Here is a 26,227-nt window from a genome sequence, read left to right as displayed (position 1 = left end):
CATGGGCTACATTGTTCTCCAAGCTGGGTCCCATTTTATTACATTGTGGCCATATTTCTAACCTCACCAGATCCTTTTGTACGAGGTCACCACCTTTGCCACCGTTCTCAACACCTCCTGATTTAGTAACGCCTGCAAATGTAACACGTAGGCTGTGGAAGCACTCTTCCAGCACTTTTAAAAAAAATGCTGAATAAAACTGGGTCTACCGCAGAAAATGCTGATGAAAGCTTGTTTTCAAACCCTTCTCCACTTCCTCTTTCACTTTGATTTGCCCAGTCAAGCTGGCGCTCACAACAAAAAACCACATAAACAGGTATTAGGACCTGCTCATATACATCCACATGTTTCAAAATGAATGAATTGGAAAATTAGTGAGCCTTTTCAATAAATCATTAATTCATGATTGATTCCTAGGGTATGGGAAAAGGGAAAACATACTTCCACTGAGTCGTGCAAAACTCAACTCATTCCCTCATCCAGGGAAAATAATTTTTTAGATAGGTGAATAAAGCATAGTTAGTTTTCTTTCATTAGCATCAGTCATCATGGCAAAGGGCAGGGTAGCTATTCTTGTGCTTGGTCTATTAAATTTTCAAGACAGTTTTGGGAGGCTGTTTCCTTTATTTTTATATATTATTTATTATATTATTATTAATAATCAGGGCTCAACAAATCGCTGTTTCTACTTGCCTGATTTCAGCCAATCGTCCCATTCACCAGTGGTGGGTGACCTTACCTCAGTTTCCTCATCTGTAAAATGGGAATAATGATACTGACCCTCCTTGTACAGTGCTTTGAGAGCTACTGATGAAAAATGCTTAGTATTATTATGGAGTGCAAAAGGGTTCGAAATATCAGTTATGTGGTAAGCCATTATATATGTGATGGATCTATATTCATTGATTCTCACGCATGCATTGCTGTAGTGTCTAAGCAACAAAAGAACAGTTAAGAAGAGTGTCAGGTGTTTAGGAATGCACCATTTCTCTGATGTTCTCCATACATTTGTTTGGGGACGGGCCCACTTTGCTAGCTCTTCTGTAGAAGCTGTGTCTTGCAGCGTATTGCAGAAGAGATGAAATGCTAGTTCTTCCCACTCCTCGGTGGTGGAAGAACACTTGGACAACGAGAAAGTTATCCTGGATTCTGGCAGGGGAGGTCATGGTTAAGACAAAGATCACTCAATGGGAATTTACCCATTGACTTCAAAGGGTATTGGATGGAGGCTTAAAAAAAGCTGCTGGTGTTCTGTGTTCATATCCCTGGCCTGACCGATAAACAGGCCCACCGACGGGGGAAGGGCGTAACTGCCCTGGAACCGACAATTCCAATGGGCCTGGGGCACTTGGCTGTCACCCCCACTACCGTGACAGCAGTGGAGGGTGGAGTGGATGGCTGACAGGGAGGGATGCAGTCCACGTGGCACTGAGGGCTGGCTGCCCTAGCCACGCCTCCTCTGTCTAAGGCCCCGCCCCTTCTGGGAGCACAGCGCTCCCCCCCACCCAGAAACCCAGCAATTCTGTCAGCCCCCTTGTAGATAATATATAATATCTGGGATTCTCACTTCAGTATATCTTTAGCGCAATTGACAAGGTTTCATATCAGAGAGGTGCAGCTCAGGTAAAGGAGCATGGATAGCCATAGCAGGCCCAGCTGGCATTCCTTCGTAGGACACTCGTAGCCTCGTTTTACTTCCTTCGTGTCAGACCGCAGTCACTCATTCCCAACAAATAATTTCTCTGATGTATTTCACCCCCTGTCCTCTCAGCCGAGGAGCACTTCCTGGCCTTACTCATTATTCAGAACCAGCTAATATATTGCTTCCTCTGATTAATTTTGGGGGGCAACTTTGTCGTTTGATTGTGTACATTTCTTTGCAAGAGGCCTCCGCACACCATTTGCTATTTGAGAGGGGCCGGCTCGCTGTGGTTGCTGAGATGAGTCAGAGGCTATTGTTTCTATTTCCTAAATGGAGAAGTGCACGAGCACTTTCAGTACAAATGCTCGCATGTGTATATTTAACATCTGGCTTCTGCATCAACCGGGACATGTGACTTCGAAACTCTCATTGTCTGAACAGGGTGTCAGCACCACCCAAGCGTCTGAGCATTCATGGAGAGCAAACACATCAGAGGTGTAAGCAAATTCTCTAGGACTTCCCGTGAACATGTGTTTAGATAGCATCTGATCTATAACTAGGGCTCTTAAGCAGTACAGTAATACAAACATTACACAATTATAAGGCTTTTTGCAGTAGTTTGAGTATTTTTTAACTAGAAAACCTAATCTTAGATCCCAGACTGCCACACCGAGTATTTCCCCCAACAGCATCAATCACCCGGTAAGCGTAGACACAAGCCTAGATGTCAAGCTCATTTAGACCCGGCTTACACGACAAAACACAATAAGTCATTCTTCTACTTTACTCTGAGCCGATTAGGCCCTAATTGGAGGATTGTGTCCAGTTCTGGGCACCACATTTCAGGAAAGATGTGGAGAAAGTCCAGAGAAAAGCAACAAACATGATGAAAGGTCTAGAGAACATGAGCTATGAGGGAAGGCTGAAAGAATTGGGCTTGTTTAGTTTGGAAACGAGAAGACTGAGAGGGGACATGATTGTGATTTTCAAGTATCTAAAAGGGGGTTACAAGAAGGAGAGAAAAAAATTCTTCTCCTTGGCCTCAGAGGATAGGACAAGAAGCAATGGGCTTGAATTGCAGCAAGTGAGGTTTAGTTTAGACATTATTAAAAACTTTCTACCTGTCAGGGTGGTTAAACATGGGAATAAATTGCCCAGGGGGGTTGTGGAATCTCCATCACTAGAGTTATTTAAGAGCAGGTTGGACAGACACCTGTCAGGGATGACCTAGGCCAGTGGTCTCCCACCTTTTTAACCACAAGATCACTTTGTCAATTTAAGTGCAATGTAAGATCTACCTCAAACTCAAATACCCTTGCCTCACTTCCTTCCTGTCCCTTCTCTGAGGCCCTGTCCCTGCTCCATCCCTTCGCCGAGGCCTCATCCTGCTCACTCCATCCCCCTTCCTCCCCCTCCGCACTCACTTTCACCAGGCTGGGGTATGGTGTTGGGGCGCAGGCTCTGGTCTCAGGCCAAGGAGTTTGCAGTGTGGGAGGGGCTCCGGGCTCAGCCCAAGGTAGGGGATTGGGATCCAGGAGGGGTTTCCGGGTGCAAGCTCTGGGAAGGAGGGTGGGTGCAGGGGGACTCACGTCTGGTGCTGGAGGTTGGGTGCAGGAGGAGAGTCAGGGCCGGGACAGGGGTTCAGGAAGCAGGCTCTGGCTGGGCACAGTTTAACTGAGACGGTTTCCGGGTGGTGGAACAGTTGGGTTAAGACTGCTGACTCCTACCCTGGCCCTGCACCACCCCTGAAAGCAGCTGGCATGTGCAGCAATGTCTCCCTGGCACCATGTGCTGCCCCTCATCCACTGAGCCCACAGCTTCTACAGGCCACAGTTCCCCATTACTGATCAATGGGAGCTGTAGGAGCGGTGTCTGCAGGCAAGGGCAGCATGTGGAGACCCCCTGCTTTGCCTCTCTCAGGGGCTGCAGGGACATGTCAGCCACTTCCAGGTGCAGCAACTACCCCAAGGATAATGACTCCAGCCACGCCAGGTTCGGCATTTTAGAACTCACTGCTCAAAGAATTACATTTAAGCCCAAGGGAGAAATGAAAATTCTGAAATGCACAGACCAGTCAAAAACCAAAAATAACCCACTTTGCAAGCAGTAAAAGTACTAACAACAACCACTCATGTATGCCTTGGGTCGGGAGATGAGAGGGAAGGACAGTGCGTGTGTGTGGGAATGGCAGAGACACACACACAGTGTGAGAGTGACAGATTTGCATTGACAACCGCCCTCCATCCCCTTCTCTCTGTGTGAAGAGAGTTGGGGGAGGAGGGATACCCGGACATCAGCACCCACCCCATCCCTCCCACATCCTGCACAATATGCAGGAGGCTCCCAGAGGGCAGCTTCAAGGCAGAGGACAGGAGCAGCATGACAGCGGGTGGAGGGGCAGCTGAAGCATCTGCACTTGAGAGCTTCCTGGCCAAATCAGTCACAATCCCCTGTCAGAGGCTTCAAGATCTACCGGTAGATCCTGATCGACTGGTTGGTGACCACTGATCTAGGCAGTGCTTGGTCCTGCCACGTGGGTGTGTCTAGACTACAGGGGTTTTTCGGGGGGAACCCACAAAAGTTCCTCTGCATCTAGACTGCTGCCGCATTCTTTCAAAAGAACGTGGCAGTTTTTTCAACCGCGAAAAACCTCGTTTTACGAGGAAGAACACCTTTTTTCAAAAGTGCTCTTTCAAAAAGAGGCGCTATGTGATGCAAACTGTGGTTTTTCGAAACAGAGCATCCAGCCTGTTTGGGGGCTCTCTTTCGAAAAAGCGGCTCGCTTTTTCGAAAGTACCGGTTGTAGTCTAGACGCTCTTTTTCGAAAGAGGCTCACAGTCTAGACGTAGCCTTGATGACCTCTCGAGGTCCCTTCCAGTTCTAGGAGTCTAGGATTCTACACACAGAGGAGGTTTTTTTAACTTCTTTATCATATCTGTTTTGACTGGAAAGTATGAGAGTGGCTCCATCTTCACGAGCAGGGTTTATAAACTCTGATGAACTTCCAAAGTTCATCCTCTGCTCTGAAGCTATGTGTGAACCCCAAATCTCTCTCTCATATCTATATCTATCTTTCCTAAAACAAATGCACTAGTTCATACTTGGGGCAAATTAATAAAACTGATTTGGAGTGGCTAGATTAAGCCAATTTTTAAATAATTTTTAAATAATGATGTCCCAAACATTTGTTAAGTAACTTCTAAAACAGAGAGCACATTCGTTTTTCACACTCTCAAATCTAACACATCCGGTCCAATGAGCCACTAAAATGTGCCCTTCTTGAGCAGGAAACTGCACTGAGATGCGTGAGGTGAAAAGGCAGCCTAGGGAGGAAGTTGGGGGTAGAATTCAGAACTGCGAGCATAGGTGACAACTTCTCTTCTAGCCAAGGGGCGGGAGGCACCGGTAGGGAGTGGGAGGAGTTGGTCAGTGGAACCACTGGCAGGCAAGAGGGGCAGGGAGGGGAGGGGAGTTTGACTGCCAGATACATGGGTGTTCCAGACCCAAAACATCCAGCGAGCTGGTGTCTATGACGGGGAGCTGTCCCTTTAACCATGAAGTCACTGCAGCAGTTCTATAATAGAAGGCAGGGATTTAGGGTGGCATGATAAAAGGCAAGAAATTTGGGAGCAGGATCAGCCACAGAAAGGCAGGCAAGTCTGATAAGATGGCACTGGTCTGTTCTTAGAAAGCCTTATATTCTGTGTCCTGATATGCCAGACCTTGGCAAAATTGTGGCCTCCTGAAACTACTCCTATACAATTGCATATAAATGTTAAGTCTATTTCTGTTCAGTTTTACTAAAACTAGAAGCCTTCTTTCAAAATCAAATGTTTACTATCAAACTCTAGTATTGGTGTACTATACCGATGTACCAGGCTACACTGTAACTCTGTATAGATATCGAAACATTCCAAGTCACGCACAGGAAAGCACTAAAATTGTCTACCACTGTATTAAATGCTTTAGATGTGTCCCTGCCAAGTCTAATAGATAATATTTACAAAGTCTTAGAAGTACTTCCCTATTTAATCCTTCATGGCCTCATGTACACAGACATCAGGGGCATCAGCGCACGGAGATGGATACCTTTCTTCTAGACCGCACTGCACACCATCACGGTGCTTCAGACTTACTTGAAGCAAAAGAATCCATTTCAGAATAAACCAACAAAAGGTATTTTATCTCAGCAAAGCCTGTTCTTAACCAGTCCCTCTTACAGGCAAGAAGCAAGAGTCCATTACTGTGCCGTCTTTCTCATCCAAGTGTCAAGGGTCAAATTCTCAGCATGGAGCACTCTCACAACTTGAATGTAAATCTTGCAGGAGCTGGTGTTTCTGTAAAGATCCTTTTTTAAGTCACGTGCATCGTGAAAAACTTGGCTTTCTTTAAAAAAAAAAGCCAGTGTGTAGCCATGGAGTTGTGGAGACCCCCTTAACAATGCAAACCCTAAAATCTCAAAAATTAGAAAGGGAAAAAAATCAGTAACATTACAAAAAAAAAAAAAACCAAACCCTTGGTGTTTAAACTACTCTCATGGATTTTCAGGATCTGACTGGTGATTTTGCCAATGGCTGGGACTGGCCATACTGAAACTGATCTGCAAAAGAGAAGAGATAGGGGAGAAATCCTTTCCCCAGGCCAATGGGAAGAACTAAGTTCAGTGGCACAAGCAATGGGGAAGAACCCCAGAATCCTAGTCTGTGCTCCGCACATCTCAAGTACTAGCTTGCGTACAGCCATTCGAAGACTCCCTAAGATTGTCGGCCTATGCAGAGCAGGCTTTGCAAATTCCCTCTGCGTAGTCTGAGGCACAAACATTTGTTTCACTCCACTGGAAGCATCAACACCTAATGCCTCGTGGCCTTATTCCCTCGCAGCTGGAATGGGTTCTGGAGAGTCCTGATGACTCAAGGCCTGTCTACCCTACCAAGCTGTGCCGAGGAAACTAATGTCAACACACAGAAATCGACAATAGCGAAGTCACCACTGTGTGTTCACACGTGCCCCCTCTGTCGACAGATCGTGCTCACATTGGAAACTCCCCTGTCCACGGCGAGAGCAAGGCATTGTGGGTATGTATCCCACAGTGCCTGGCGATACCATCTATCACTAGGTGTTGTGGGACTGTGGAACAAAAGGGCATCTTGGGACCATGCAAAATGTCCCATCAGGCACTTCTTTGTCCAGGGGCTTCTGGCATCCTTCCACGCCTTTTTTCGTAGTGCATTCTTGAATCTGCAGCGAGAAAGCACTGATCCCATTCTTCTCTCACATGCTCTGTCAGCTATTGGGAAGACTTCACGCAGGACAGTGGAGATCATCTCAAAATTACTGACAGAAGAGGAAGACTCAGAGGACCCTGACAGAGAGCAAGATATGGACAGCGGCCGCCTGTCATTGCATTTGGCAGCAGAGCAGCTGAATGGAGTAGATCGGCGCTTTTGGACTAGGGAAACCGGCTCCGAGGGGCGGGATCGCACCGTTATGCAGGTGCGGGATGAAGACCAGTGGCTACAGAACTTTAGGATGCATAAAGCAACCTTCCTGGATCCATGTGCTAAGCTCCCTCCCCTTCTCCCTTTTCCCCCGACCTCTGGTGCAAGGACACCAGGATGAGAGCTGCCTTCTCAGTGGAGAAGTGCGTTGCAATTGCTGTGTGGAAGGCGACGACTCCCAATTGTGACCGGACACTTGCAAATCAGTGTGGAGGGGGGAAGGCTACTGTGGGTGACTCTGGGAAAGGGACATCGCATGGTGGCTAGCTTTGTGGACATGGGATTTCCCAGCTGTGAAGGGGTCAACAGATGGCACACGCATTCCGATTTCAATGCCAGCCCACCTAACCATGGAGAACATCAGCAGAGAGGGATACTTCTCAACGGTGCTGCAGGTGCTTGTGGATCACCGTGGGTGTTTCACAGGCATCAGCGTGGGGTGGTATTGAAGGTGCAGGATGCACACATCTTCAGAAACACTGGTATGTGTTAGCGATGTTACATATCGGTTAACTGAATAGTCGAGTCATCTCACAAATTCTTATCGGTTAGTCGACTATTCTATAGTCCCTGAGGGCGCAGCTGGCATCCAGTGCGCTCTGGCCGAGCCCCCTGCCACTCCGCACTGCTGCCTCTGTATCAGAGGCAGCAGCGTTGAGTGCCAGGTGGGAGCTGGTCTGCAAGACGAGCCAGTTTAAAAATCACCTCCCCTCATGGGACCTGGCGCAAGCTGGAACTGAGCTGGGCTGCTAATATACTTTAAATGCAGAGACGCAGCAGAGGTAGGTCCCAAGGGGCTGCTGGCCAGCCTGCTAAAAAAATTACTGGCAAGGGGGGGTGGGGGAAAATGCGTGTAGTCTATAGCATTAACCTATAAGCTTTTGCTTATCGGTTAATCGACTATTCTATTACATCCCTAGTATGTATAGAAACGAGCAGGTGGGGACTTGCTTTTGAGATCACAACATTATAGGGGAGGATGTAGAAATGCCCATCGTGATGCTAGGGGACCTGGCTTAGCTTTTCCAGCCCTGGCTCGTGAAACCATACACGCAGCACCTGGACACCAGCAAGGAACCTTTTAACAAGAGGCTGAGCAGGTGCCCTGTGGTCAAACGCGCCTTTGGACAGTTGAAAGCAGGATAGAGGTGTCGCTATGGCAGGCTGGACCTCCCAACATTCCCACGGCTATCCCCACGTGCTGCACGTTGAACAGTTTGTGCTTGCTCGGGGTGGAGCACTGAGGCACAACTCTGGGCTGCCGGACTTGGAGCAGCCAGACACTGGAGCTGTCAGAGGAGCGCAAATGGGAGACAAAGCGGCACTGCCAAGGAACCTTCAGCTGAAAATTAACAAAGACCTCAAGAAAAGTTTCGACAACCTCTCTCTGCAGGATTTCACCGAGATCCCCATGAGCATCCGTGTCCATGCAGCTCCCAGAAACACAGCCAGCCTCCCACTTTTCCATGTCCTCAGCCCCACACTCCACCTCCCCACAGCTTCTTACCCTGCATCTCTTCCCCTGGAAAATGATTTGCTCATGCAGGTCGTGTCCCTCAGCAATGGCGAACCTTTCCTGGCTGCCAGACACACTTTGCAACCCCGGGGGCAGCTCCTCGTCCTTCCTTATCCCAGCCTCTTCATCTACTATTTCATCCTCCGTGTTAAGTGCTGCCTCCCGAGTATTCCCCTCACCTCTTGGCAGGGGAGGTAGGGTTGTCACCGTGGATAGCGTCCCGCTTCTTAAAGAAATGGCAGGTCTTCGATGAAGCTCTGGCGTGTCGCTTCACGGGCCTTACGACAGGCTTGTGTGTGTTCTTTCGTTTTCGCTCAGCACTGCAGCGTGTCCCACTCATACCCGTTTCCACACAAGGATCAAGTAATGTGCCCGTACATGTCCCGGCTCCTAAGAGTGACTCACAGCGGGGACTTAACCGATTCCTCTCCTCATACACTGGTCAGATCTGACAGCTCTACAGTGGTCCAAGCAGGGGAGCCTTTGGTGTCATGGCCAGGCAAGGGCACCTGGGAAGATGCCATGAGACCACGGCACACTGAGCCAACCTGCAGGTGAGGTCCAAGACCTCAGTCTCCGTAGGGCACCACAATTTGTAATATCAGGCTGGGGTGGTGTACCTCATCCATGGCATCAAATGCCTCAGCAACCATATGTGTGACACCAGACAATTGCTGTCCTCTCTAACGAACTCACACAGAAAAGCCAGCCAGGAGGAAAAGGGGTTAAATTTTGCGGGGCTTGCAAGGGAGGGAGGGGCTGGTCACCTGGCTGCAGGGCAGTGGAGTTCAACCTGCTGAGCAGAGTGGCTGATTGGGAATTGTGTGGCACTTCCTGGAGGCCAGAATTAGAGACAAAATACCTCAAGGGGTTTACACACTGCACGTTTGTCAACCACCAAGGGAGGGGAAAAGAAAAAAGTCCGTCGTGGAACTGGATGTTTTTATTGACAAAAATAGCCATTTTTCCTGACAAATGCTATGTTGCACTGTGACTGCTCACACAGTTCGGTCGCCAAAAGGCGCCTTTCCTTGACAAAACTGGTCAGTGTAGACAAAGCATTACATCAGCTTCCTCAGCTAAAGAGGAGAGGATTGGAGCTCGGCAGCTTGTTTTGATCCAAACATTTTTTCAGAAAAAAAAGTAGAGTTGGCAACACCAACCGTTTTGGGGGATTCGTGTTGATTTTGCTGAATTGTGTATTTCAGAAAAAAATATTGTTTCAGCTTTTGCAACACAAAACAGTGCAATTTTTCAGTTCAAGATGATGTTTTTGTTCTTTAATTTTTTTCTTTGTATTTATTTATTACTGTTTAAATTTGGAAAACAAAACATAAAATGCTTAAAGATCAAAACAAAATGTTTTGTTCGGGTCAAATGAAATGTTTAAATTTTTTTTTTAAACTTTGGCTTGTTGGAAATTTCAGAAACAGTATTTTTTTTTTTTTTATCCAGGACAAGTGTCTGAAAAAAATGTCATTGTGGCTAAAGAAAGCAAAACCACAAACATGGAGTTCCTTGCATTCTCTCTGTAGGATTGTCACACTTCACACACACAGTCTGTTTGCTGAGGTTTCTTAGAACAAAGTACTATTTTCAGCTATGCAGAAATTTTTAAATGACTCATTGGGAGAGCTCTAGATTTAACATCTTTCTTATTATATATTTTAGAAACGTGTCCGTCTGTTTGTCTGTCCATCTGTGAGAACTCCTCCTAAACAGGAAGAGCTAGGACCACCAAATTTGGTATGCAGCTTCCGTTTATCATTAAAGCCAGGTCAGGGTTTGGTTGTGCCAGGACAATGGAACATGCCTGGAAGTCAACTGTTTCTCATAAAATGGAAAGGGGGGAGGGGGCTGGTAGGAGGGACAGTTATACTGTAGAATGACCACCGGGAGGTAGCAAGGGGTCAGAGATGGGGACTGGGACAACTAGAACCCCATTGGGTCAGCAAGGTGCAGGGATGGACAAAGCGACAGCTATTCTACTATATATTTCAGAGAGTTTGTCTGTTTGTGTGTCTGTCCCCAACCAGGGGACAGGAACCCCTCCCATGGCTGTGCCCATGGCAGCTGTAGCAGCCATGGACAGGTACATCTCACCTGGCCCTAAGTGTGAGGGCTGGAACAGTCCTCTTCCCCCCAGGCAGCCGACATACTGAACCCCTCATCCGCCATCCCCTTCCCAGAACAATTATTTATATGAAGACAAACAAAACTTGTTTGCGTTAAGGACCTGAGCAATGCCAGGCAAATCTTCTAGAAAAAGAAAATAAAACCAAACCTAGATGATCTTGTATCTGATCTTCTGGAATTCCCTAGATCCCATTTTAGATATTCTGGCTTTTGAGTTTGTAAAGCAATGCTCCCTAAACTCTAGTCTGATCCTTCTGTCACTCAACTGGAAGGCCACACCCCACTGCACAGGATTGGACCCTCTGCCAGTAACTTTAAAACAACCGGTCATTCTACCCGGATCTGAATAATACAAAAAATAATAAACTACAGCCTGTCCATCCATTTCAGATTCTAGGTCACTGGTAACAAAATATAAAGACAAGCAGCGAGCATAACAAGACACAGAATTTCAGGGCCTACGAAACACTCGTCAGCTCTCTGACAGGATGAGAAACTAAATTGCACGGATGGGAATGATCTTGCACAGCATTAACATCAGGACGTAGATATGCTGCAGAATGCTGACAGGTCTTCTGAAACCATAAATATGTTGTCACCTCTGGGTATGCCAAGAGGCTGCCTCTTTATCAGCTTTAAGTAGTTAATGTTTAGCATGGGGAGTGACCCCATATTCCCTGTCTACTCTTTATCCACCCCACTGATTTTGATCCCCAAGCTTAAATGGTTCAAAAAAGCAATAAAATCACCCCCAGTCTTCCAAGGATATTACAGGCTCAGCGTACATCTGAAAGTAGATCCTCTGCCTAAGGTACTTTTAACTCTAGCAAGAGATACAGATATGTAGGAGTCAGTTGCAAACCCTACCAATATATAGACGCCCGCTATTCATAGCTCCATAGTGACGTGACAATTCTAGAGGTCATGAAGTTGATACCTACTGAAATTACATACACCTATTCTATATAGAAGCCTTTTTTGGGGCGCGTGAGGGCTGACTTTGTCATTAAGGTGCTGCTTCCTCAGTGCTATTTGATTATCCCATCCATGTAAATACATGGCACACGAGCTTTCTTTCTCCTGTTCAATTCCACAGGCTTCTGAAGTATTTTCAAATATTTAAACGAATTGTTATCTATTCTTTGTATTTGCAAAATGCTCAAGAGCCACGTTCATGGACTATGAGCCCACCGTGCTAGGTTTTGTACAAAGAGAAGAGGTAACTTGTTTGTGCATCATGTATTATTACTGCCTTAGCTTTATCATCTCACAACAGATCCTACATATGTGTCCCACATAATACAAGAACCAGGGGTCACCCAATGAAATTAATAGGTAGCAGGTTTATAACAAACAATAGGAAGTATTTCTTCATGCATTGCAGAGTCAGCCTGTGGAACTCACTGCCAAGGGATTTGTGAAGGTCAAAAGCATAACTGGGTTCAAAAAATAACTAGTTACATTCATGGCAGATGGGTCTATCAGTAGCTACTAGCCAAGAAGGGCAGAGATGATACCCCATGCTGGAAGGCTGTGTCTATACTGCACCTGATTTTAAGAGGAATAAGGGACCTTTCGGAAAAGGCTTTATTTTCCGAAAGATCCCCGTCTAGACTGGCGCTTTTTTCCAGCAAAGCCCCGAGCCGGAAAAAAGCGGCAGCCATGTTCATGCAAATGCAGCGAGGAAAATTTAAATCCCCACTGCATTTGCAATTCTGACTTGTCTCATCTGCATCCCTTTTCCGGAAAAGGGGTGCAGTGTAGACACAGCCGAAGTGTTCTTAAGTCTCTGACTGCAAGATGCATCAGACACTGGCCACTTTCAGTGATAGGCCACTGGGCTAGATGGAACATAGGTCTGACTCCATTTGGACATTTTTATGTTATATTTATCAGTTACAACCAAAACTCAGAGGCTGTGTCTACATTGGCACCCCTTTCCGGAAAAGGGATGCTAATGTAGACTTTGGAATAGGCAAATCCGCGGGGAATTTAAATATCCCCCACGGCATTTGCATTAACATGGCTGCCGCTTTTTCTGTCTTGGGGAAAAGCCGGAGAAAAGCGCCAGTCTAGAAGTTATTCTCCGGAAAATAAAGCCTTTTCCGGAGGATTTCTTATTCCTAGTTGAAGGAAGGGATGCCAGTGTAGACGTAGCCAGAAGTTGTATACACACACACACACACACACACACACACACACACACACACACACACAGATCGCTTACTTCTAGATGGAATCGGAACTGCTGAAACATATCATGGCTTTAAACTGAAGTGCTAATCACACACGTAACTGAGATGCTCACAAGGTAGGAGCTGGAAGGTGAGTTCTACCTTCACTGCTTCCTCATAGTTGCATCTGTGCAGGGCTGTGGATACCACGAAGACAGCCAACTCTTATGGATTTGGTACCAAGTTTTCAAGGTCAAGAACCAAAAAATAGTGATTGAAAGCACTGAACCGGGATGTGAACTAGGGGATACAGGACAGATGCCAAACAATGTGAGCAATAATATTTGGATAAGTTAGCCTTAAAGCACCTGCTAACTGAGAGCAAAGTTTCATACATCTAGAGCTGGGATCCCAGATGGCTGTTGTAATCACATTTTAAACTACAATACAGAAGAGAGATGTGAAAAAGCATTTCATACTGATGCTCAGCTTATCTCTCAAAATAATAGCTGACTAGTGAGTGGCTAATACTTCATTTGTTTCTTGCACAAATGCGGAATTACATATTGAGAGAGAAGATGCCCCCATTTGATACAGCTTCTCTGAAAACAATTATAGCAACAAAGCTGTCTAGTGTTACCATAACAATCATGAGTTCTTGGATTTCTGACACTATCATATGGGTAGCAGCTGTAGATAGGAGAGTGAAGAATGCTATAATAGCTTAGTTTCAGAGAAAAACCATTGAACTATGTTCTAAGTGGGGCAAAAGACAAAGATTTCTAAATAAACTTCCACATGGCTTGCGATCAGATTGAACATGTGCCTTTTTCTTCCATTATCTGTTGCCACTATCTCCTTTTCCATCTGGGCACAGCTCCTTTTTGCTGTGTTTAGGGATCTTGAGGCAAATTTGACTCACTATCTTCTTGCGTAAGAGATGCATAGAGGCCTCCAAAGGTTGCAGCTGCTTGCAGTAAAACTGATTTGCTGCAATGATAGTATTTTGTAACTGGTTTTGTCTACACTTACAGCTAAACTCTGGTCAGCATTAAACTGATTGCTGACAACCAATTGAAAAAGAATACTCTTTGGTTGCACAGACATGTCTGAAGTCATTGTGCTCCTTAAGGTCTTGGTTCATATTTTGAATGGATTTCCTTCATTTCTAGTTTTCTCTTTGAACTGATGCAGCATGGACTATCACACTCACAGTATAGCCGCTCACTGCACAGCTATTTCGAAATAAGCTATTATGGAATAGTTATTCTGAAATTAAATAGTTTATTTCGAAATATCACGTCTACACTGCAGGGAAGCCTCAAAATGAGTCTGAGGCCGTCTTCCCTATGCTGTCTCGATGTAGAGCCCCAGGAGGCACTGAGGAAGAAAAGCTTAGAATGGCCCTGGTGAGGGGCTATTTCAAAATAGCAGCAGTGGAGTGTCTTATTTCAAAATAGCTATTTCAGAATAAGTGTTATTCCTTGTAGAATGAGGTTTACAGATTTTGGAATAAGCCGTCCGTTATTTTGAAATTATTTCGAAATAATGGAATGGCTGCGTAGACGCTCACATTGTTATTTCGAAATAACGGTGCAGCGTAGACGCACCCTGAGAGCCTGTATCAGCCTTTCACTAATTTCAACAAAAAGGGAAAACCAACCCTTATAGAATCGTAGGACTGCAAGGGATCTTGAGCAGTCATCTAGTCCAGTCCCCTGCACTCAAGGCAGCACCAAGTATTATCTAGACCAGTGATTCTCAAAGTGTGGTCTGGCTGTCTTGGAGGTGGGCTGTTGGCTCGGGACATGGTCTCCAGTCCCCTCATGTGCTCCCTCCCCCCATGAGGATGGAGCACCAGTGCCAGCTTCCCTCTGCTGGGGGGGGGGGAAGGGGGCAAAACTTGCAGGCTGGATCCACCTTGTGGGGTAAGGAAGCAGCTCAGCACTTTGCCACTCCCCTACGCCCCAGCTGGAGGAACCACAGCACAGGAAACCGTTCACCTGAAGGCTTTCCCTGCTGCTCCCATTGGATGGAATCAGGGCCAATGGGAGCAGTAGAGGGGGTGGTATCTGGGAGTGGCGAGAGGCACAGAGCCAGGAAAGTGCCCCCCTCATGCACAGACACCACACCCCCATCAACCTCGTGTACTCACCTCCAGCCAACACCCCACGCCCTCAGCCTGCTCCTGCACCCTACCTACTGGCCAGACCTATCTCCTGCACCCATTTTGTCATCATGGGTGGTTGGCTGGTGGACAATGGAAAAGTCTGCATTGAGCAGAGTGGGCCATAGGCCAAAAAGTTTGAGACCCACTGCTCTAGACCATTCCATGCCAGTCAGAGCAGCCTCTGTCACCAATTCCGTAAGAAGCTTTTCTGTATCTGAGTCAATAACAATAAAGCTAGAACCAAGCAAACAAACAAAAACTTCCTTCCACATTATTCCTTTTTCTGGCCTTCCCAACGGCTCTTGTCTTTTGTGTCTTCCCTATTTATACTAATGTCTTCAAGGCAGGCACTGTCTGTACTTCACATTTTGTACAGCAGTAAGTGCATTGCCGGGACTTAATAATTAATGGAGTCTAATAACAATGAACTGGATGGATCAAAATGAATGAAAGGTTCTGAGGGCCTAATTTTCTATAAGCAGAGCCTCTCCTCCCGGAGCATCATGTTGGTTGTGGTCTCTCTCTCTCCTTTCGTTTTATTTATTCTGATATTCCAGGTGTTGGTGGGGGCTTCCCTACTGCTCAAGGCCCTGGAACAATTATCCTTCCCCCCACCCTCTTTTCAACTCTGCCCATACACAACTTTGTGCATACAGTTGTGAGCTTTTTTGCATGCACCGTTCTGTATGTGTCCATGACAATCCCCATTCTGAACAAACACATAGAGAAGTGCACGTGCAAAGTAGGTACATGGGTGCACACATGACACCACACGTGGGCCCAATGTATGAAAGTAAGTCCATGGAAGTCCTTGTCAGACATCTACCACAGCAATCTTGTGTTTCGGAGAATTGACCTCCTCTGAAGTACAGAGGTTTAGATCTGGCTACTGAAGGCAAAATAGCATAAGCTACTTGTTTTCTTTATTTTACGTACAATTTTTCTTCGTAAAGATATCCTACACCAATTGAGCTATGGAATACTGTGAGGACAGTGCCACCTAGTGGTACTATAAAATCACACAATGTTAACCCTCAAAGATTACCGAAAAATCATCTCTGTTATACTTTCAGAGACGAAGTACGTTTTGGACAGTTGAAGTTCTCAGATGAAATCCATTTGATAAAATGCTCACACACGACACCTGTCTCTATCTCATCCTTTTTATCCAAAAAGAAGGAGTGGAACAGGGGTCCACTGGTTGGGGCACTGGCCTGGGAAACAGTCTGCCACAGACTATGTATGACCTTTAGCAAGTCACTTTGCCACTCCATGCCTCAGTTTCTCATTCATGAATGGTGATGATAATGCTTCCCTAACTCAGAGGTCCTGGAGAGGAGATGGGACTGCTGAGGAAAAAGTGCCATACATTGAAACATCATGAAATGAGTCCCTTGTGATTGAATTGGCCATAGGATGCATAGACAAAAACATCCAGAAAGAGCATATCTAATATATACCAAATGAATGAATCTATACTTACACACTCACATGCAAACGTCTTGGGCTGCCTATCATTTTTGCTGGATTAATGAGAAAAGAGATAAGAGGAGATTACAGTATCAGTTTTGAGACCTATGAAAATCTCTTTTCCTGTGTATGGATGTAAAATTACACTATTATAGTTATGGCTTCTACTAAATTTATTTATAGACTTTAGTGTTGTTGAAACTGGCGCATTTGAACCTAAATCTGTAGGCCAAGAGGATTCAAGTGTGTTCTATGTTGGACCAATCTCCTAAAAAATTTTCTCATGCAGTTTCCAGCACATAATAAGGTTTTGTGTCATTATATTCAATCTATAGGACATAGAATTGATATTCAGAAATCAGACCATCAAGTCTCTAGTGTCTTGAATCTTTCATTAACCAATACCTAGGAAACGCTGGACTGATTCTCCAGCCTTGCACTGATTTTACATCGGTTCAAAGAGACTGGAGAGTGGTACCATTCTAACTTTGCAGCATTTTACCTAGGAATAAATGACTAAGCAAGATGCAAGACAATCGAGAATGAAGTCCCTATTGCAAGCTTTCCTTGTAAGATGTGAGTCCTAATTGTCACTGAAAATCAAGCACAAGCTGTATCAAAAGCTGGGCATCCAAAACTTGAGGCACATTTAGTTAACACTAATGGCTGTATGGCAGTAAATTTACATAACTTTTAATATCACTTGGTGGAAAAAATTATAAAAGGTACTTTACAGCTACTTCTGTTTCACTCTTTGGGCATTCAAACATGCAGCTACATGATATTTGTACACATTAATGGTAAATGTAACTGAAAACAGGTTGCATAATTGCACACATAAATTATTTGAAATTCTTGTCTTTCGGTTATTGTTAGTCATAAATGACAATAACCCACTGAAATGAATGCTGTTCAGAGCTGTTGTTTTAGATTGTCCAAGCATTATGTTGGGTCCATCTTTCAAACATTTCCTTTAACCTTATAAGTGTTAAGAATGTGCTTTTTTATTTAAAAAAAATGAAAGTTGATCTGCAAAATCTGATTCTGTTGTAGAATCGCAGCCTCTTAGGGTTCAGGGCTGTGGAGCCTAAGGGTGTGTCTAGACTACAGAGTTTTGTCGACAAAGATGGACTTTTGTCGACAAAACTATACCAGCGTCTACACTACCGCTGAGTTCTGTCGACATAACGTCGACAGAACTCAGCAGTTTTGTCGACGCTGGTAAACCTCATTTTACGAGGCATAACACCTTCTGTCGACAGAGTTCTGTCGACAAAAGGTGTTATTGTATGTAGGGTTGTGTCTAGACTACAGGGTTTTGTCGACAAAGCAGCTTGCTTTGTCGACAGAACTGAATGTAGTCTAGACGCTCTTTGTTGACAGAAGCTTTGTCGACAGTATCTGTCGACAAAACTTCTGTCAACAAAACCCTGTAGTCTAGACGTACCCTAAATGGCCAGAGTAGGATGGAAGACTCCCATGCACTGCTACAAGCTGGGAACCAATTGGCTAAGTAGCAGTTCTGCCAAAAAGGACTCAGCGATTACAGTGGACGAGAAGCTGGGTATGAGTCAATAGCATGTCCTTGTTGCCAAGAAGGCTAATGGCATATTGTGCTGCATTAGTAGGAACACTGCTAGCAGATCCAGGGAAGTGATTATTCCTCTGTATTCAGCCCTGGTGAGGCCACATCTGGAGTATTATGTCCAGTTTTGGGGCCCCCACCATAGAAAGGATGTGGACAAATTGGAGAAGGTCCAGTGGCGGGCAATGAAAATAATTAGTGGACTGGGACGCTTGACTTAAAAGGAGAGGGAACTAGCCTTATTTAGTCTTCAGAAGAGAAGAGTGAGGGGGGATTGGATAGCAGCCTTCAACAACCTGAAGGGAGGTTCCAAAGAGGATGGAGAAAGGCTGTTCTCACTGGAGGCAAATGACAGAACAAGAAGGGTGATGAAGCACTGGAATTGGTTGCCTAGGGAGGGGGTAGAATCTCCATCCTAAGAGGTTTTCAAGGCCAGGATTAACAAGGCCCTGGCTGGGATGACTGAGTTGGGGTTGGACTCGATGAGCTCCTGAGGTCTCTTCCAACCCTAAACTTCTATGATTTTATAGGGGTTGTTGGGGTCGATGGCTGGGGTAAGAGCCAAGACCTCCCTGCTCCACTGGATCCCAGCCAGGGGGCCTCGTCAGCAGTGTGTGTGGTCACCACCTTGTCAGCAGGGATTCTACCCCAACACACTGACCTTCCTTGTGTTGGAGGCTGTAGGGAATAATTTCTTGGACACACTGGGTGCAAGTGAAAACAAGCAGAGGATTTATTGGTTCACACAGCTGGTGGAGTACTCATCAGGGGTTAACCCAGTGAGCAGTAACTTAACCAAAACATACATTAGATTATATAGGTAGCAGATGGATGGAGGAGAAGTGATTTTATAGGTCTAGCAGCGGAAGTAAGATATGCACATAAGCCAATGGTCTACAACAGTTACATAGTATCTCTGCCCATTGCCAATTAAACATGTTATCACTAATACAGGTAGTTATTCCTAACAAGCTAAATAAGCCAACATAAACAAAGACATGTTGATGGTCATTTTGTCGGCCGGAAATATAATGCGTCTCCTGCGGGGGTGGTATTGCCTTGGCGCGATCTTTTGGATTCAAGCTTATTTTCTAGGAACAAAGCAGACAATGAAAAACAATCTCGCACGGTTGTTTGGTTGTTTGGTACCAGCCTTATTAAAGTGAGGCCCTTTTGGAATGTGGTTGCCAGGGGAACCAGGGTCAAGTTAACAAGTTAACTGCTGTCTGGGTGCTTCCCAGGGCTGGCCTAATGATTTGAGTTGTCAGTTCTCAGCAAGATACCATGGACTGCTTCAATTTACCCTACAGAGACACCGCTCAGACCCCTCCCAACCACTTCCTTCCGTGTCTCCTGAGATTGGGGTCCGTACATCATTGGTGTGTACAAGCTCTTCAGTACAGGTAGCTCCCAGGGATTCTGATTCTAGCTGGCCACCCATAGGCAACAGGTCTCTGGTCTGGTCCTTGGGATCTCTGGTTCCCACAGCCAAGTGCTAAAGCACCACTATGGGAGGAGCTTCCACTAAACGTTCTTCCTCCTTGGTGGTCATCCTAGAATGATCTGGGCAGCTCCCTTTTGTATTGAGGCAGAAATTGAAATATGCCCAGCACTGTCTGAGGAGCAGGACTTCCGCCACTCAATGTGGTGTTAACTCTTTCTTGCCTTGTGAGAGATATGCATAACCCCATCACACTGCCCTAGATTTCCAGTGTATACTTGCATGTCACTTAGCTGATCGGCACCTCAGTTACCCAGCTATAAAATGGAAATTCCCCATCTCGCAGTGGTGTTGAGAGGATAAATGCATTAAATATTATAAGGCAATTGCATACTAGGGAGCTGGGAGACACATGCATCCCTGCAGCGCTGAATTCCATGGATTGGCTATGTAAAGAAATATTTTCCTTCATTACTTCTAAGATTTTGTGTGATTTTTTTAATATTCCAGAATAGCATAAAAAAGAAAGCAATTATCTTGTTCCCCTTTGTGATGGACTCCCCCGGGGGTCCGTACTGCCGAGAGGGAGGCCCCGCCCCCCCACAGCAGGGACGGCGAGCCAGCACCCCGGCAGGTCGGGGTAGTCCCGGCCTTCGATTCAGCAAGACCGGGGCCAGGCGGAGGAACGGTGCAGCCCCACCCCGGAGGGCTGGCGCAAGGAGGCTTGGGGGGGGGGGCTCCCAATGTCCCGCCCGACGTCCCAGAATGGGACTGCGCAGGGGTGGCACAGCACCAACGCCCGACGTCCACCCCCGGGCCGTTTGTAAAGCAGCCCATCAGAGGCAGAGGGGGGGGATGCACGGAGGAGGCGGCTCCAGCCAGCCCGAAGGCAGGAGGGTTTGCCCCCACGCTGGAGCAACGGAGGTGGGGCCCGCGGGCCACCGGAGCACCGATGTGGACTGGAGGCGGAGCAAGTAGGGTGGTGGAGGGTAAGGCCTAGCGTCGGTTCCCCGGGCCAGATCACCAGGGAGGGGGATAGGAAGCAGCCCGGGGTGGCACGCCTCTGGCACCCGGGGACAGACGCGTTTCGGGATTAACCCCCCCGTCCGTCGTGCAAGGGAAGCATCACACCCTGCACTTAGGGCCCCAGGCTGGGACCCGGTGGAGAGGGTGGGCCCGGGTCCCTCTTCCCCAGTAAGCCAGAAACCCAACCCAGCTACTATGCACTATTTCTGGACTAGACTTCAGGGCATTGGACCCTACTCAACCTTTTCATAGGGGGATTCACGGGTTCACTGAACCCCCTTCCCGATCTGGGAGGAGGAGATCGCACCCAAGGACCTGCCCCGAGGGCAAGAGGACCAAAGAACCAGATCCAAGTCAGGTGGTAGTCCGCTGAACCCCCCCTTCCGAGTGGGAGGGGGTGGTCACACCCTTAATACCCGTCACACCTTCAAAACATCAATACCCCACTTATGCCCTTTGACAAGGGGTACAGTTTCCAAGCTACCTCTGCTGGACAAGTATAACCCATGATTGCACCCTGTCTTCAAGCATCTCAGTAATTACTCCACCACTACCTTTTCAAACAGGAAAGCATCCCCTGTTGCAGGTTTATTTTTCATGGTCCAAATAACTCTTCCCACAGCCTTAAAACAAACCTTGGTGGCCCAAAGTCATTGGTCAAACACTTTTTATCTTTGCCTGAGTCTTCAGGTACTCTATTTCCTTTTCCTTGGCATGAGCTGCAAATTCCTTCATAAATGAAGCAGTCAACCAAAACAATATCTTTCCAGCCTGGGATAATTACAATGTTTTCATATTCCGAACCTGCCCTCTCTGAGCCAACTTTCTTTCCAAGTGGTTTCAAGCAGCTTCCCAACTAGTCTCTTTTTGATTCCCAACCTTGTAATCAGCACAAGAGCCAACTTTCCTCCCACAGCTCTCTTAGGAGCCTTCCCCTAGTCTCCTCTTCCAGCCTGATTCTGGGATGGCTGTTTTGTAGCTTCCTCCCTTTTTTAGGTACCTGGCTGTAGCTCTTATCTTGTAACTCAGGTGTTGCCTAGCCTTCATTAAGCCCCACCTACTCATCAGGATTGGTGGTCCAGCTTCACTTGAAGGTACCAGCCACCCTGTGACTAGTCCTCTTTACCATTTATTCCAAGATAAACAACATTAAATTTCATGTTCTCATCTACACAGTGGCGCTATTTTGGGATAATCTGTTGTCCTGAAATAGCATTCTGCACATCTTAATAGCACATCCATTATTTCAAAATAATTCAAAATAACGGGCCTCTTACTCTGGCTTCCCATAAACCTTGTTGAACAAGGATTAAGGAAGTCAGCAGAATAGAGATTTATTTTGAAATAAGTGCTGTGTAGACTTCAAATTGCTTAGCTTATTTTGAGGTATGCACCAAACAATAATATTTTTTTATGCAGAACACCTAAAATTTTCTTCAAAAAAAATTGTTGTTGGACAAAAAAAAAAAAAAAAAAGACAAAAGCAAAGTAGTAACAAAAACTAAGAAGAGGTCTCGGCATACCTGCGAGTTGTTCATGGAACACAAGTGTTCCGCAGAACATAGCTTAAGAAACACTGGTGTAGACATACCCTGGCTGTATAAATCCAGCAGACAATATATAAATGGAAGCAGTTTAACAAAAATCCTTCAACAATTTTAGAATGTGTGGTGGTGTGAATTTGAAAAGTAGTAAACTCAAGTTTCTAAGAAAGCATTACGATCAAGAGGAAAAAATTATTTCAGTGCCCTTTAGTTGGCCAATGCACCCTTAGTAACACATTTTTGAATCATGATGCTTGTAAGTGATTCATTTTCAAACTCTTTGGCTGATGGCATCTACAGCAGCCTCATTATACTTTAAAATGCCAATTTCAATATTGATTAGTAAATTAACTACTCAACATTTATTTGTATTTGTTCCAGTAACTGTCCAATACATTAAGTTGACATTAATGTGAAAAATCTCTCTTCCACCTTCCTCCGGTATGTTCAAAGCTTTAAGACACACGGAAAAAGTGCCAGTGTAAGCAACAATTTGAAATAAAAACGGGGACTCATATATTCATTATAAATATCTGACAAATTAGAGAGATTCTTTTAAAAAACAAATCAAGCTTTTTTAATTAAAAGAAATTATGAAAATGTTTTAATCAATATTTCTAGAATGCCTCTTTCCTCTTATACTGTGAAATATTAGCTTGGAATTGGTACCATGTAACAAAAATTGATCTAAACTGCTGTTTACATCACAGTGCAAAATGCAGACCTCATGAGGAATCCACCAAATTTGGATTCAAAGATTGGTCCCTTTATCCTCAGGTCAAAAATACTGGGAATAGAATGGAGGTAGCATGCTTAACTCGATGGGCAAAGAGATTTTGCACCTAGATTGACTCAGATAAATAGTCAGTGCAAATTTGGGGTCACTGGAGGTGATATTGGGAAAGAAAATGAAGCGTTAGAAAAATCCTTCCTAAACAAAGGAGAAAATTACTCACCTGTGTAGTAACTGATGTTCTTCGAGATGGTTGTCCCAGTGGGTGCTCCACTTTAGGTGTCTGCATGCCCTGCACTCTAATTCAGCAATCCACAAGACAGGAAAACCTTTCAAAAAGAATTCTATTGACTGCCTGAAGATCTTATGGTACATAAAAATGCCCAACATAGCTCAAACTTCTTCAAGAAAATTCATTGGGTCACTGTGCAAACTTAAAATTCTGACAAGGCCATATCAATTTGTACAAACTAGATCCATGGAAAGGATAAATATTACCAAATCCTCACAAATATATAACCAAAATACCCAGGCTCAAACAGTGTCTGTACCTACAAAGCTCAGAAGTATTATTCAGTGGACAATCAAAAGTAAGAACAACAAAACAATATAATTTTGGTTTTAGCTCGTTAAGCTGTTTTCGATAGAACATAAGAGAAGCCATACTCAGTCAGAAAAAAGGTCACTCTAGCCCAACATCTGGTCTTCCAATAGCGGCCAATACCAGGTGCCCCAAAGGGAATAAACAGAACAGGTAATCATCAAGTGATTCCTCCCCTGTCACCCATTTCCAGCCCTGACAAACAGAGATGGATGGCGAAGACCAAAAAATGAATTCCAATTTGAAAATTGGCCTCACAACATGTTTCTTGTATTTAATAACTATGTCCATGTCAGAAGGTTTATGAACATCTCTGCACAATCTCACATTTTATCTGTAATGTCCTGACATTTTTATAGCTAACTATACACATTTTTATATAATTAATTTGAGAACAGAATATGCAAGTTGAAGTGCTTTTGCAAAATGATTTAGCTCAAGCAATAAAATAGCTTCAGGGTAGAGGGTTTTCTCAAATAAGAATACTTTTATAAATGTAAAATTGGCGCTATAATGATCAGATGCCACATACAAGAGATACTTTCCACTAGCTATACAAAAATAATGTAATTTTAAAGGGTACACTTTTCAGACTGGCTATGAGAAAAAACAATTAATCTAGAACTGATAAATTTTGTAGCAGTCACATATTCATCCTACAGAGGGCAGGCAGTACATTACAATGAGAGTTTTGAATTCTTACTTTTAAGAGGAGACTATCAGAATAAAAATTGTGTGTGTTTGGTTTTATTATTTTTTTAAAGTCTGTTACTAGTAATATTTCGGTGACAGGAAATGGAAAATGTAAGCTAATTTATTTCCATCATATATCTTGTTTATTTGCTATTTGCATTTTACTCAACTGGAACAGAGAAACTATTGAGTTTCATATTCTGCTTTTCATGTGGTAGCACAATAATCACATTATTTGGCTTCCTAATCCTACAAAATGGTTTTTAAATCTACTTTTAAAGGGGTTTTTTAATTAAAAAAAAAAAAAGCTTTTAATTTTACATACACATTTACATTAGAACAACCATACTAGGTCAGACCAATGGTCAATGTAGCTCAGTCTGTCTTCCAGCCAATATGAAATGCTTCAAAGGCAATGAACAGAACAGGGCAATTATTATTTCTAGTCACTTTATGTTTTATAAAAACATTTTTAAAAACATATCATAATTGCTGAGTCTAAACAAATTGGCAGCATCTTTCATGTATTTTTACAACATCTTTATGTTTCAAACTATTGCATGAAATTTTATTTTGATTCATAACATGTAAATATGTTTTAAAACTAAAGAGGGAGAATTCCAAAAAAAGGCACTAAAGAAATACACAGAAACTGTCAATCAACATATATATGCAGATTTGGAAACAGTATACATCACCATACAGACACACAGGAATGCCCATCTTTTATAACTAAGCAGTCTAACAAAAGCGCAAGACAATATGCCATGCCTGAACTTGATGCTGTTGTTTCAGTGCATGTTGCTACTATCATCCAAAATGACTCGAGAAAAAGTGACTCCCAGTGCAAAAAGGAAGTGTTTAAGTTTACATTTCCATACAATTCCGCATGAACTTGTGGAATTATCTTCTATGAGGGGGATAACATCTCTTGGATATTGCTAGAAGTAGGTCAGTATCTAAGACTTGATAATTTTGCAGAATGCCGACAAGCCAATGGACAAGAGAATGATCATCAAATTTCAATCAGATGAAAGTCAATTTCCAAGAAGAGTACACTAATATTTCCTAACCATTTGCATCTCATTTCCTGTCAGCAAATTTCACATTGATGGAGTCTCCAGGAGTCAAAAGTCCATGGGTTTTGGCCTTGACTGGTTTAGTTTGGGGAGAAATTCTGATCTCAAAATTTTGAAGCAGCTGGAAAGAGACATATGCTGAAATTAGAAAGCTTATAAATTGATTAAATACAAATGTATAATTCTATAAACAGAAAACCAGTAATACACCTTAGAGTTCACCACTACCACTAACTTTGCTGTCAGTTCCAGTGAAATGCTTAACATGCTTTGTCTATAACAAGGGCGGGGAACCTTTTTTGGGTTGGGGACGACTGACCCACAGAAAAATCAGGGGCTGCACACAAGTGAGAAACAAAAAAAATCCACCCCTCACCAATGTGGACTTCCCAATGCTGGGGAGAAGCCCCAAGCCTCAGGGGCTGGATCCAGGCAAGCCGAGGGCTATATCCAGCCCCGGGCCTTAGGTTCCCCACCCTTAGTCTATACGGAAAATGAAACATGGAGTCAGGACGAAGGCCATGTTTGACAAACATGCTCTGCTGGCACAATGAAACTCTCTACAGTAAGAAAAGCTTGTCAGTGCAAAAGACAAAGATTTTTCATAAACTGGCCTAAAATTGTGGAATGAACTTCCAAAGGAACTAAAGACTGTCCACCATCCTCTTTAAGTGAATGGCATACATGTCTGATCTTGCCTTCACTAACAAATATATAGCATGAAAAGTATTCCAAAACATAATATTCCATTGCACACACTTTTTCCCCTTAGCAGAGGATGGAGCTACAGAATATAACAGATGTTAGTCACACTCCTTAATGTAACTGCTCATATAATAAAGTGATGAGCATTATTCAAAAACCTATACAGAACAGAACAGCAATGGCAGGGTGTCATTTCGTCGGATATTTCGTCGGT

The 26,227-nt window shown here is 44.5% G+C and overlaps 1 protein-coding gene across 2 annotated transcripts in view; it reads right to left on the bottom strand.

Annotated features, from left to right (window-relative positions):
• Positions 1–23,158: 23,158 nt before the first annotated feature.
• The window catches only part of CYP27C1 (cytochrome P450 family 27 subfamily C member 1), a 35,140-nt gene continuing 32,071 nt past the window's right edge, over positions 23,159–26,227 (bottom strand). For both annotated transcript variants that reach the window (XM_006124737.4, XM_025185481.3), the window contains exon 9: positions 23,159–25,429. In XM_006124737.4, coding sequence (XP_006124799.1) covers positions 25,313–25,429 — 117 coding nt within the window. In that variant the 3' untranslated portion in view covers positions 23,159–25,312. The remainder of the gene's footprint in view (positions 25,430–26,227) is intronic.

Source organism: Pelodiscus sinensis, chromosome 7 (assembly GCF_052426305.1).
Source record: "Pelodiscus sinensis isolate ZL-2025 chromosome 7, ASM5242630v1, whole genome shotgun sequence".
In the NCBI taxonomy this organism is placed as follows: Eukaryota; Metazoa; Chordata; order Testudines; family Trionychidae; genus Pelodiscus; species Pelodiscus sinensis.
This window is presented reverse-complemented; position numbering and strand designations above follow the sequence as displayed.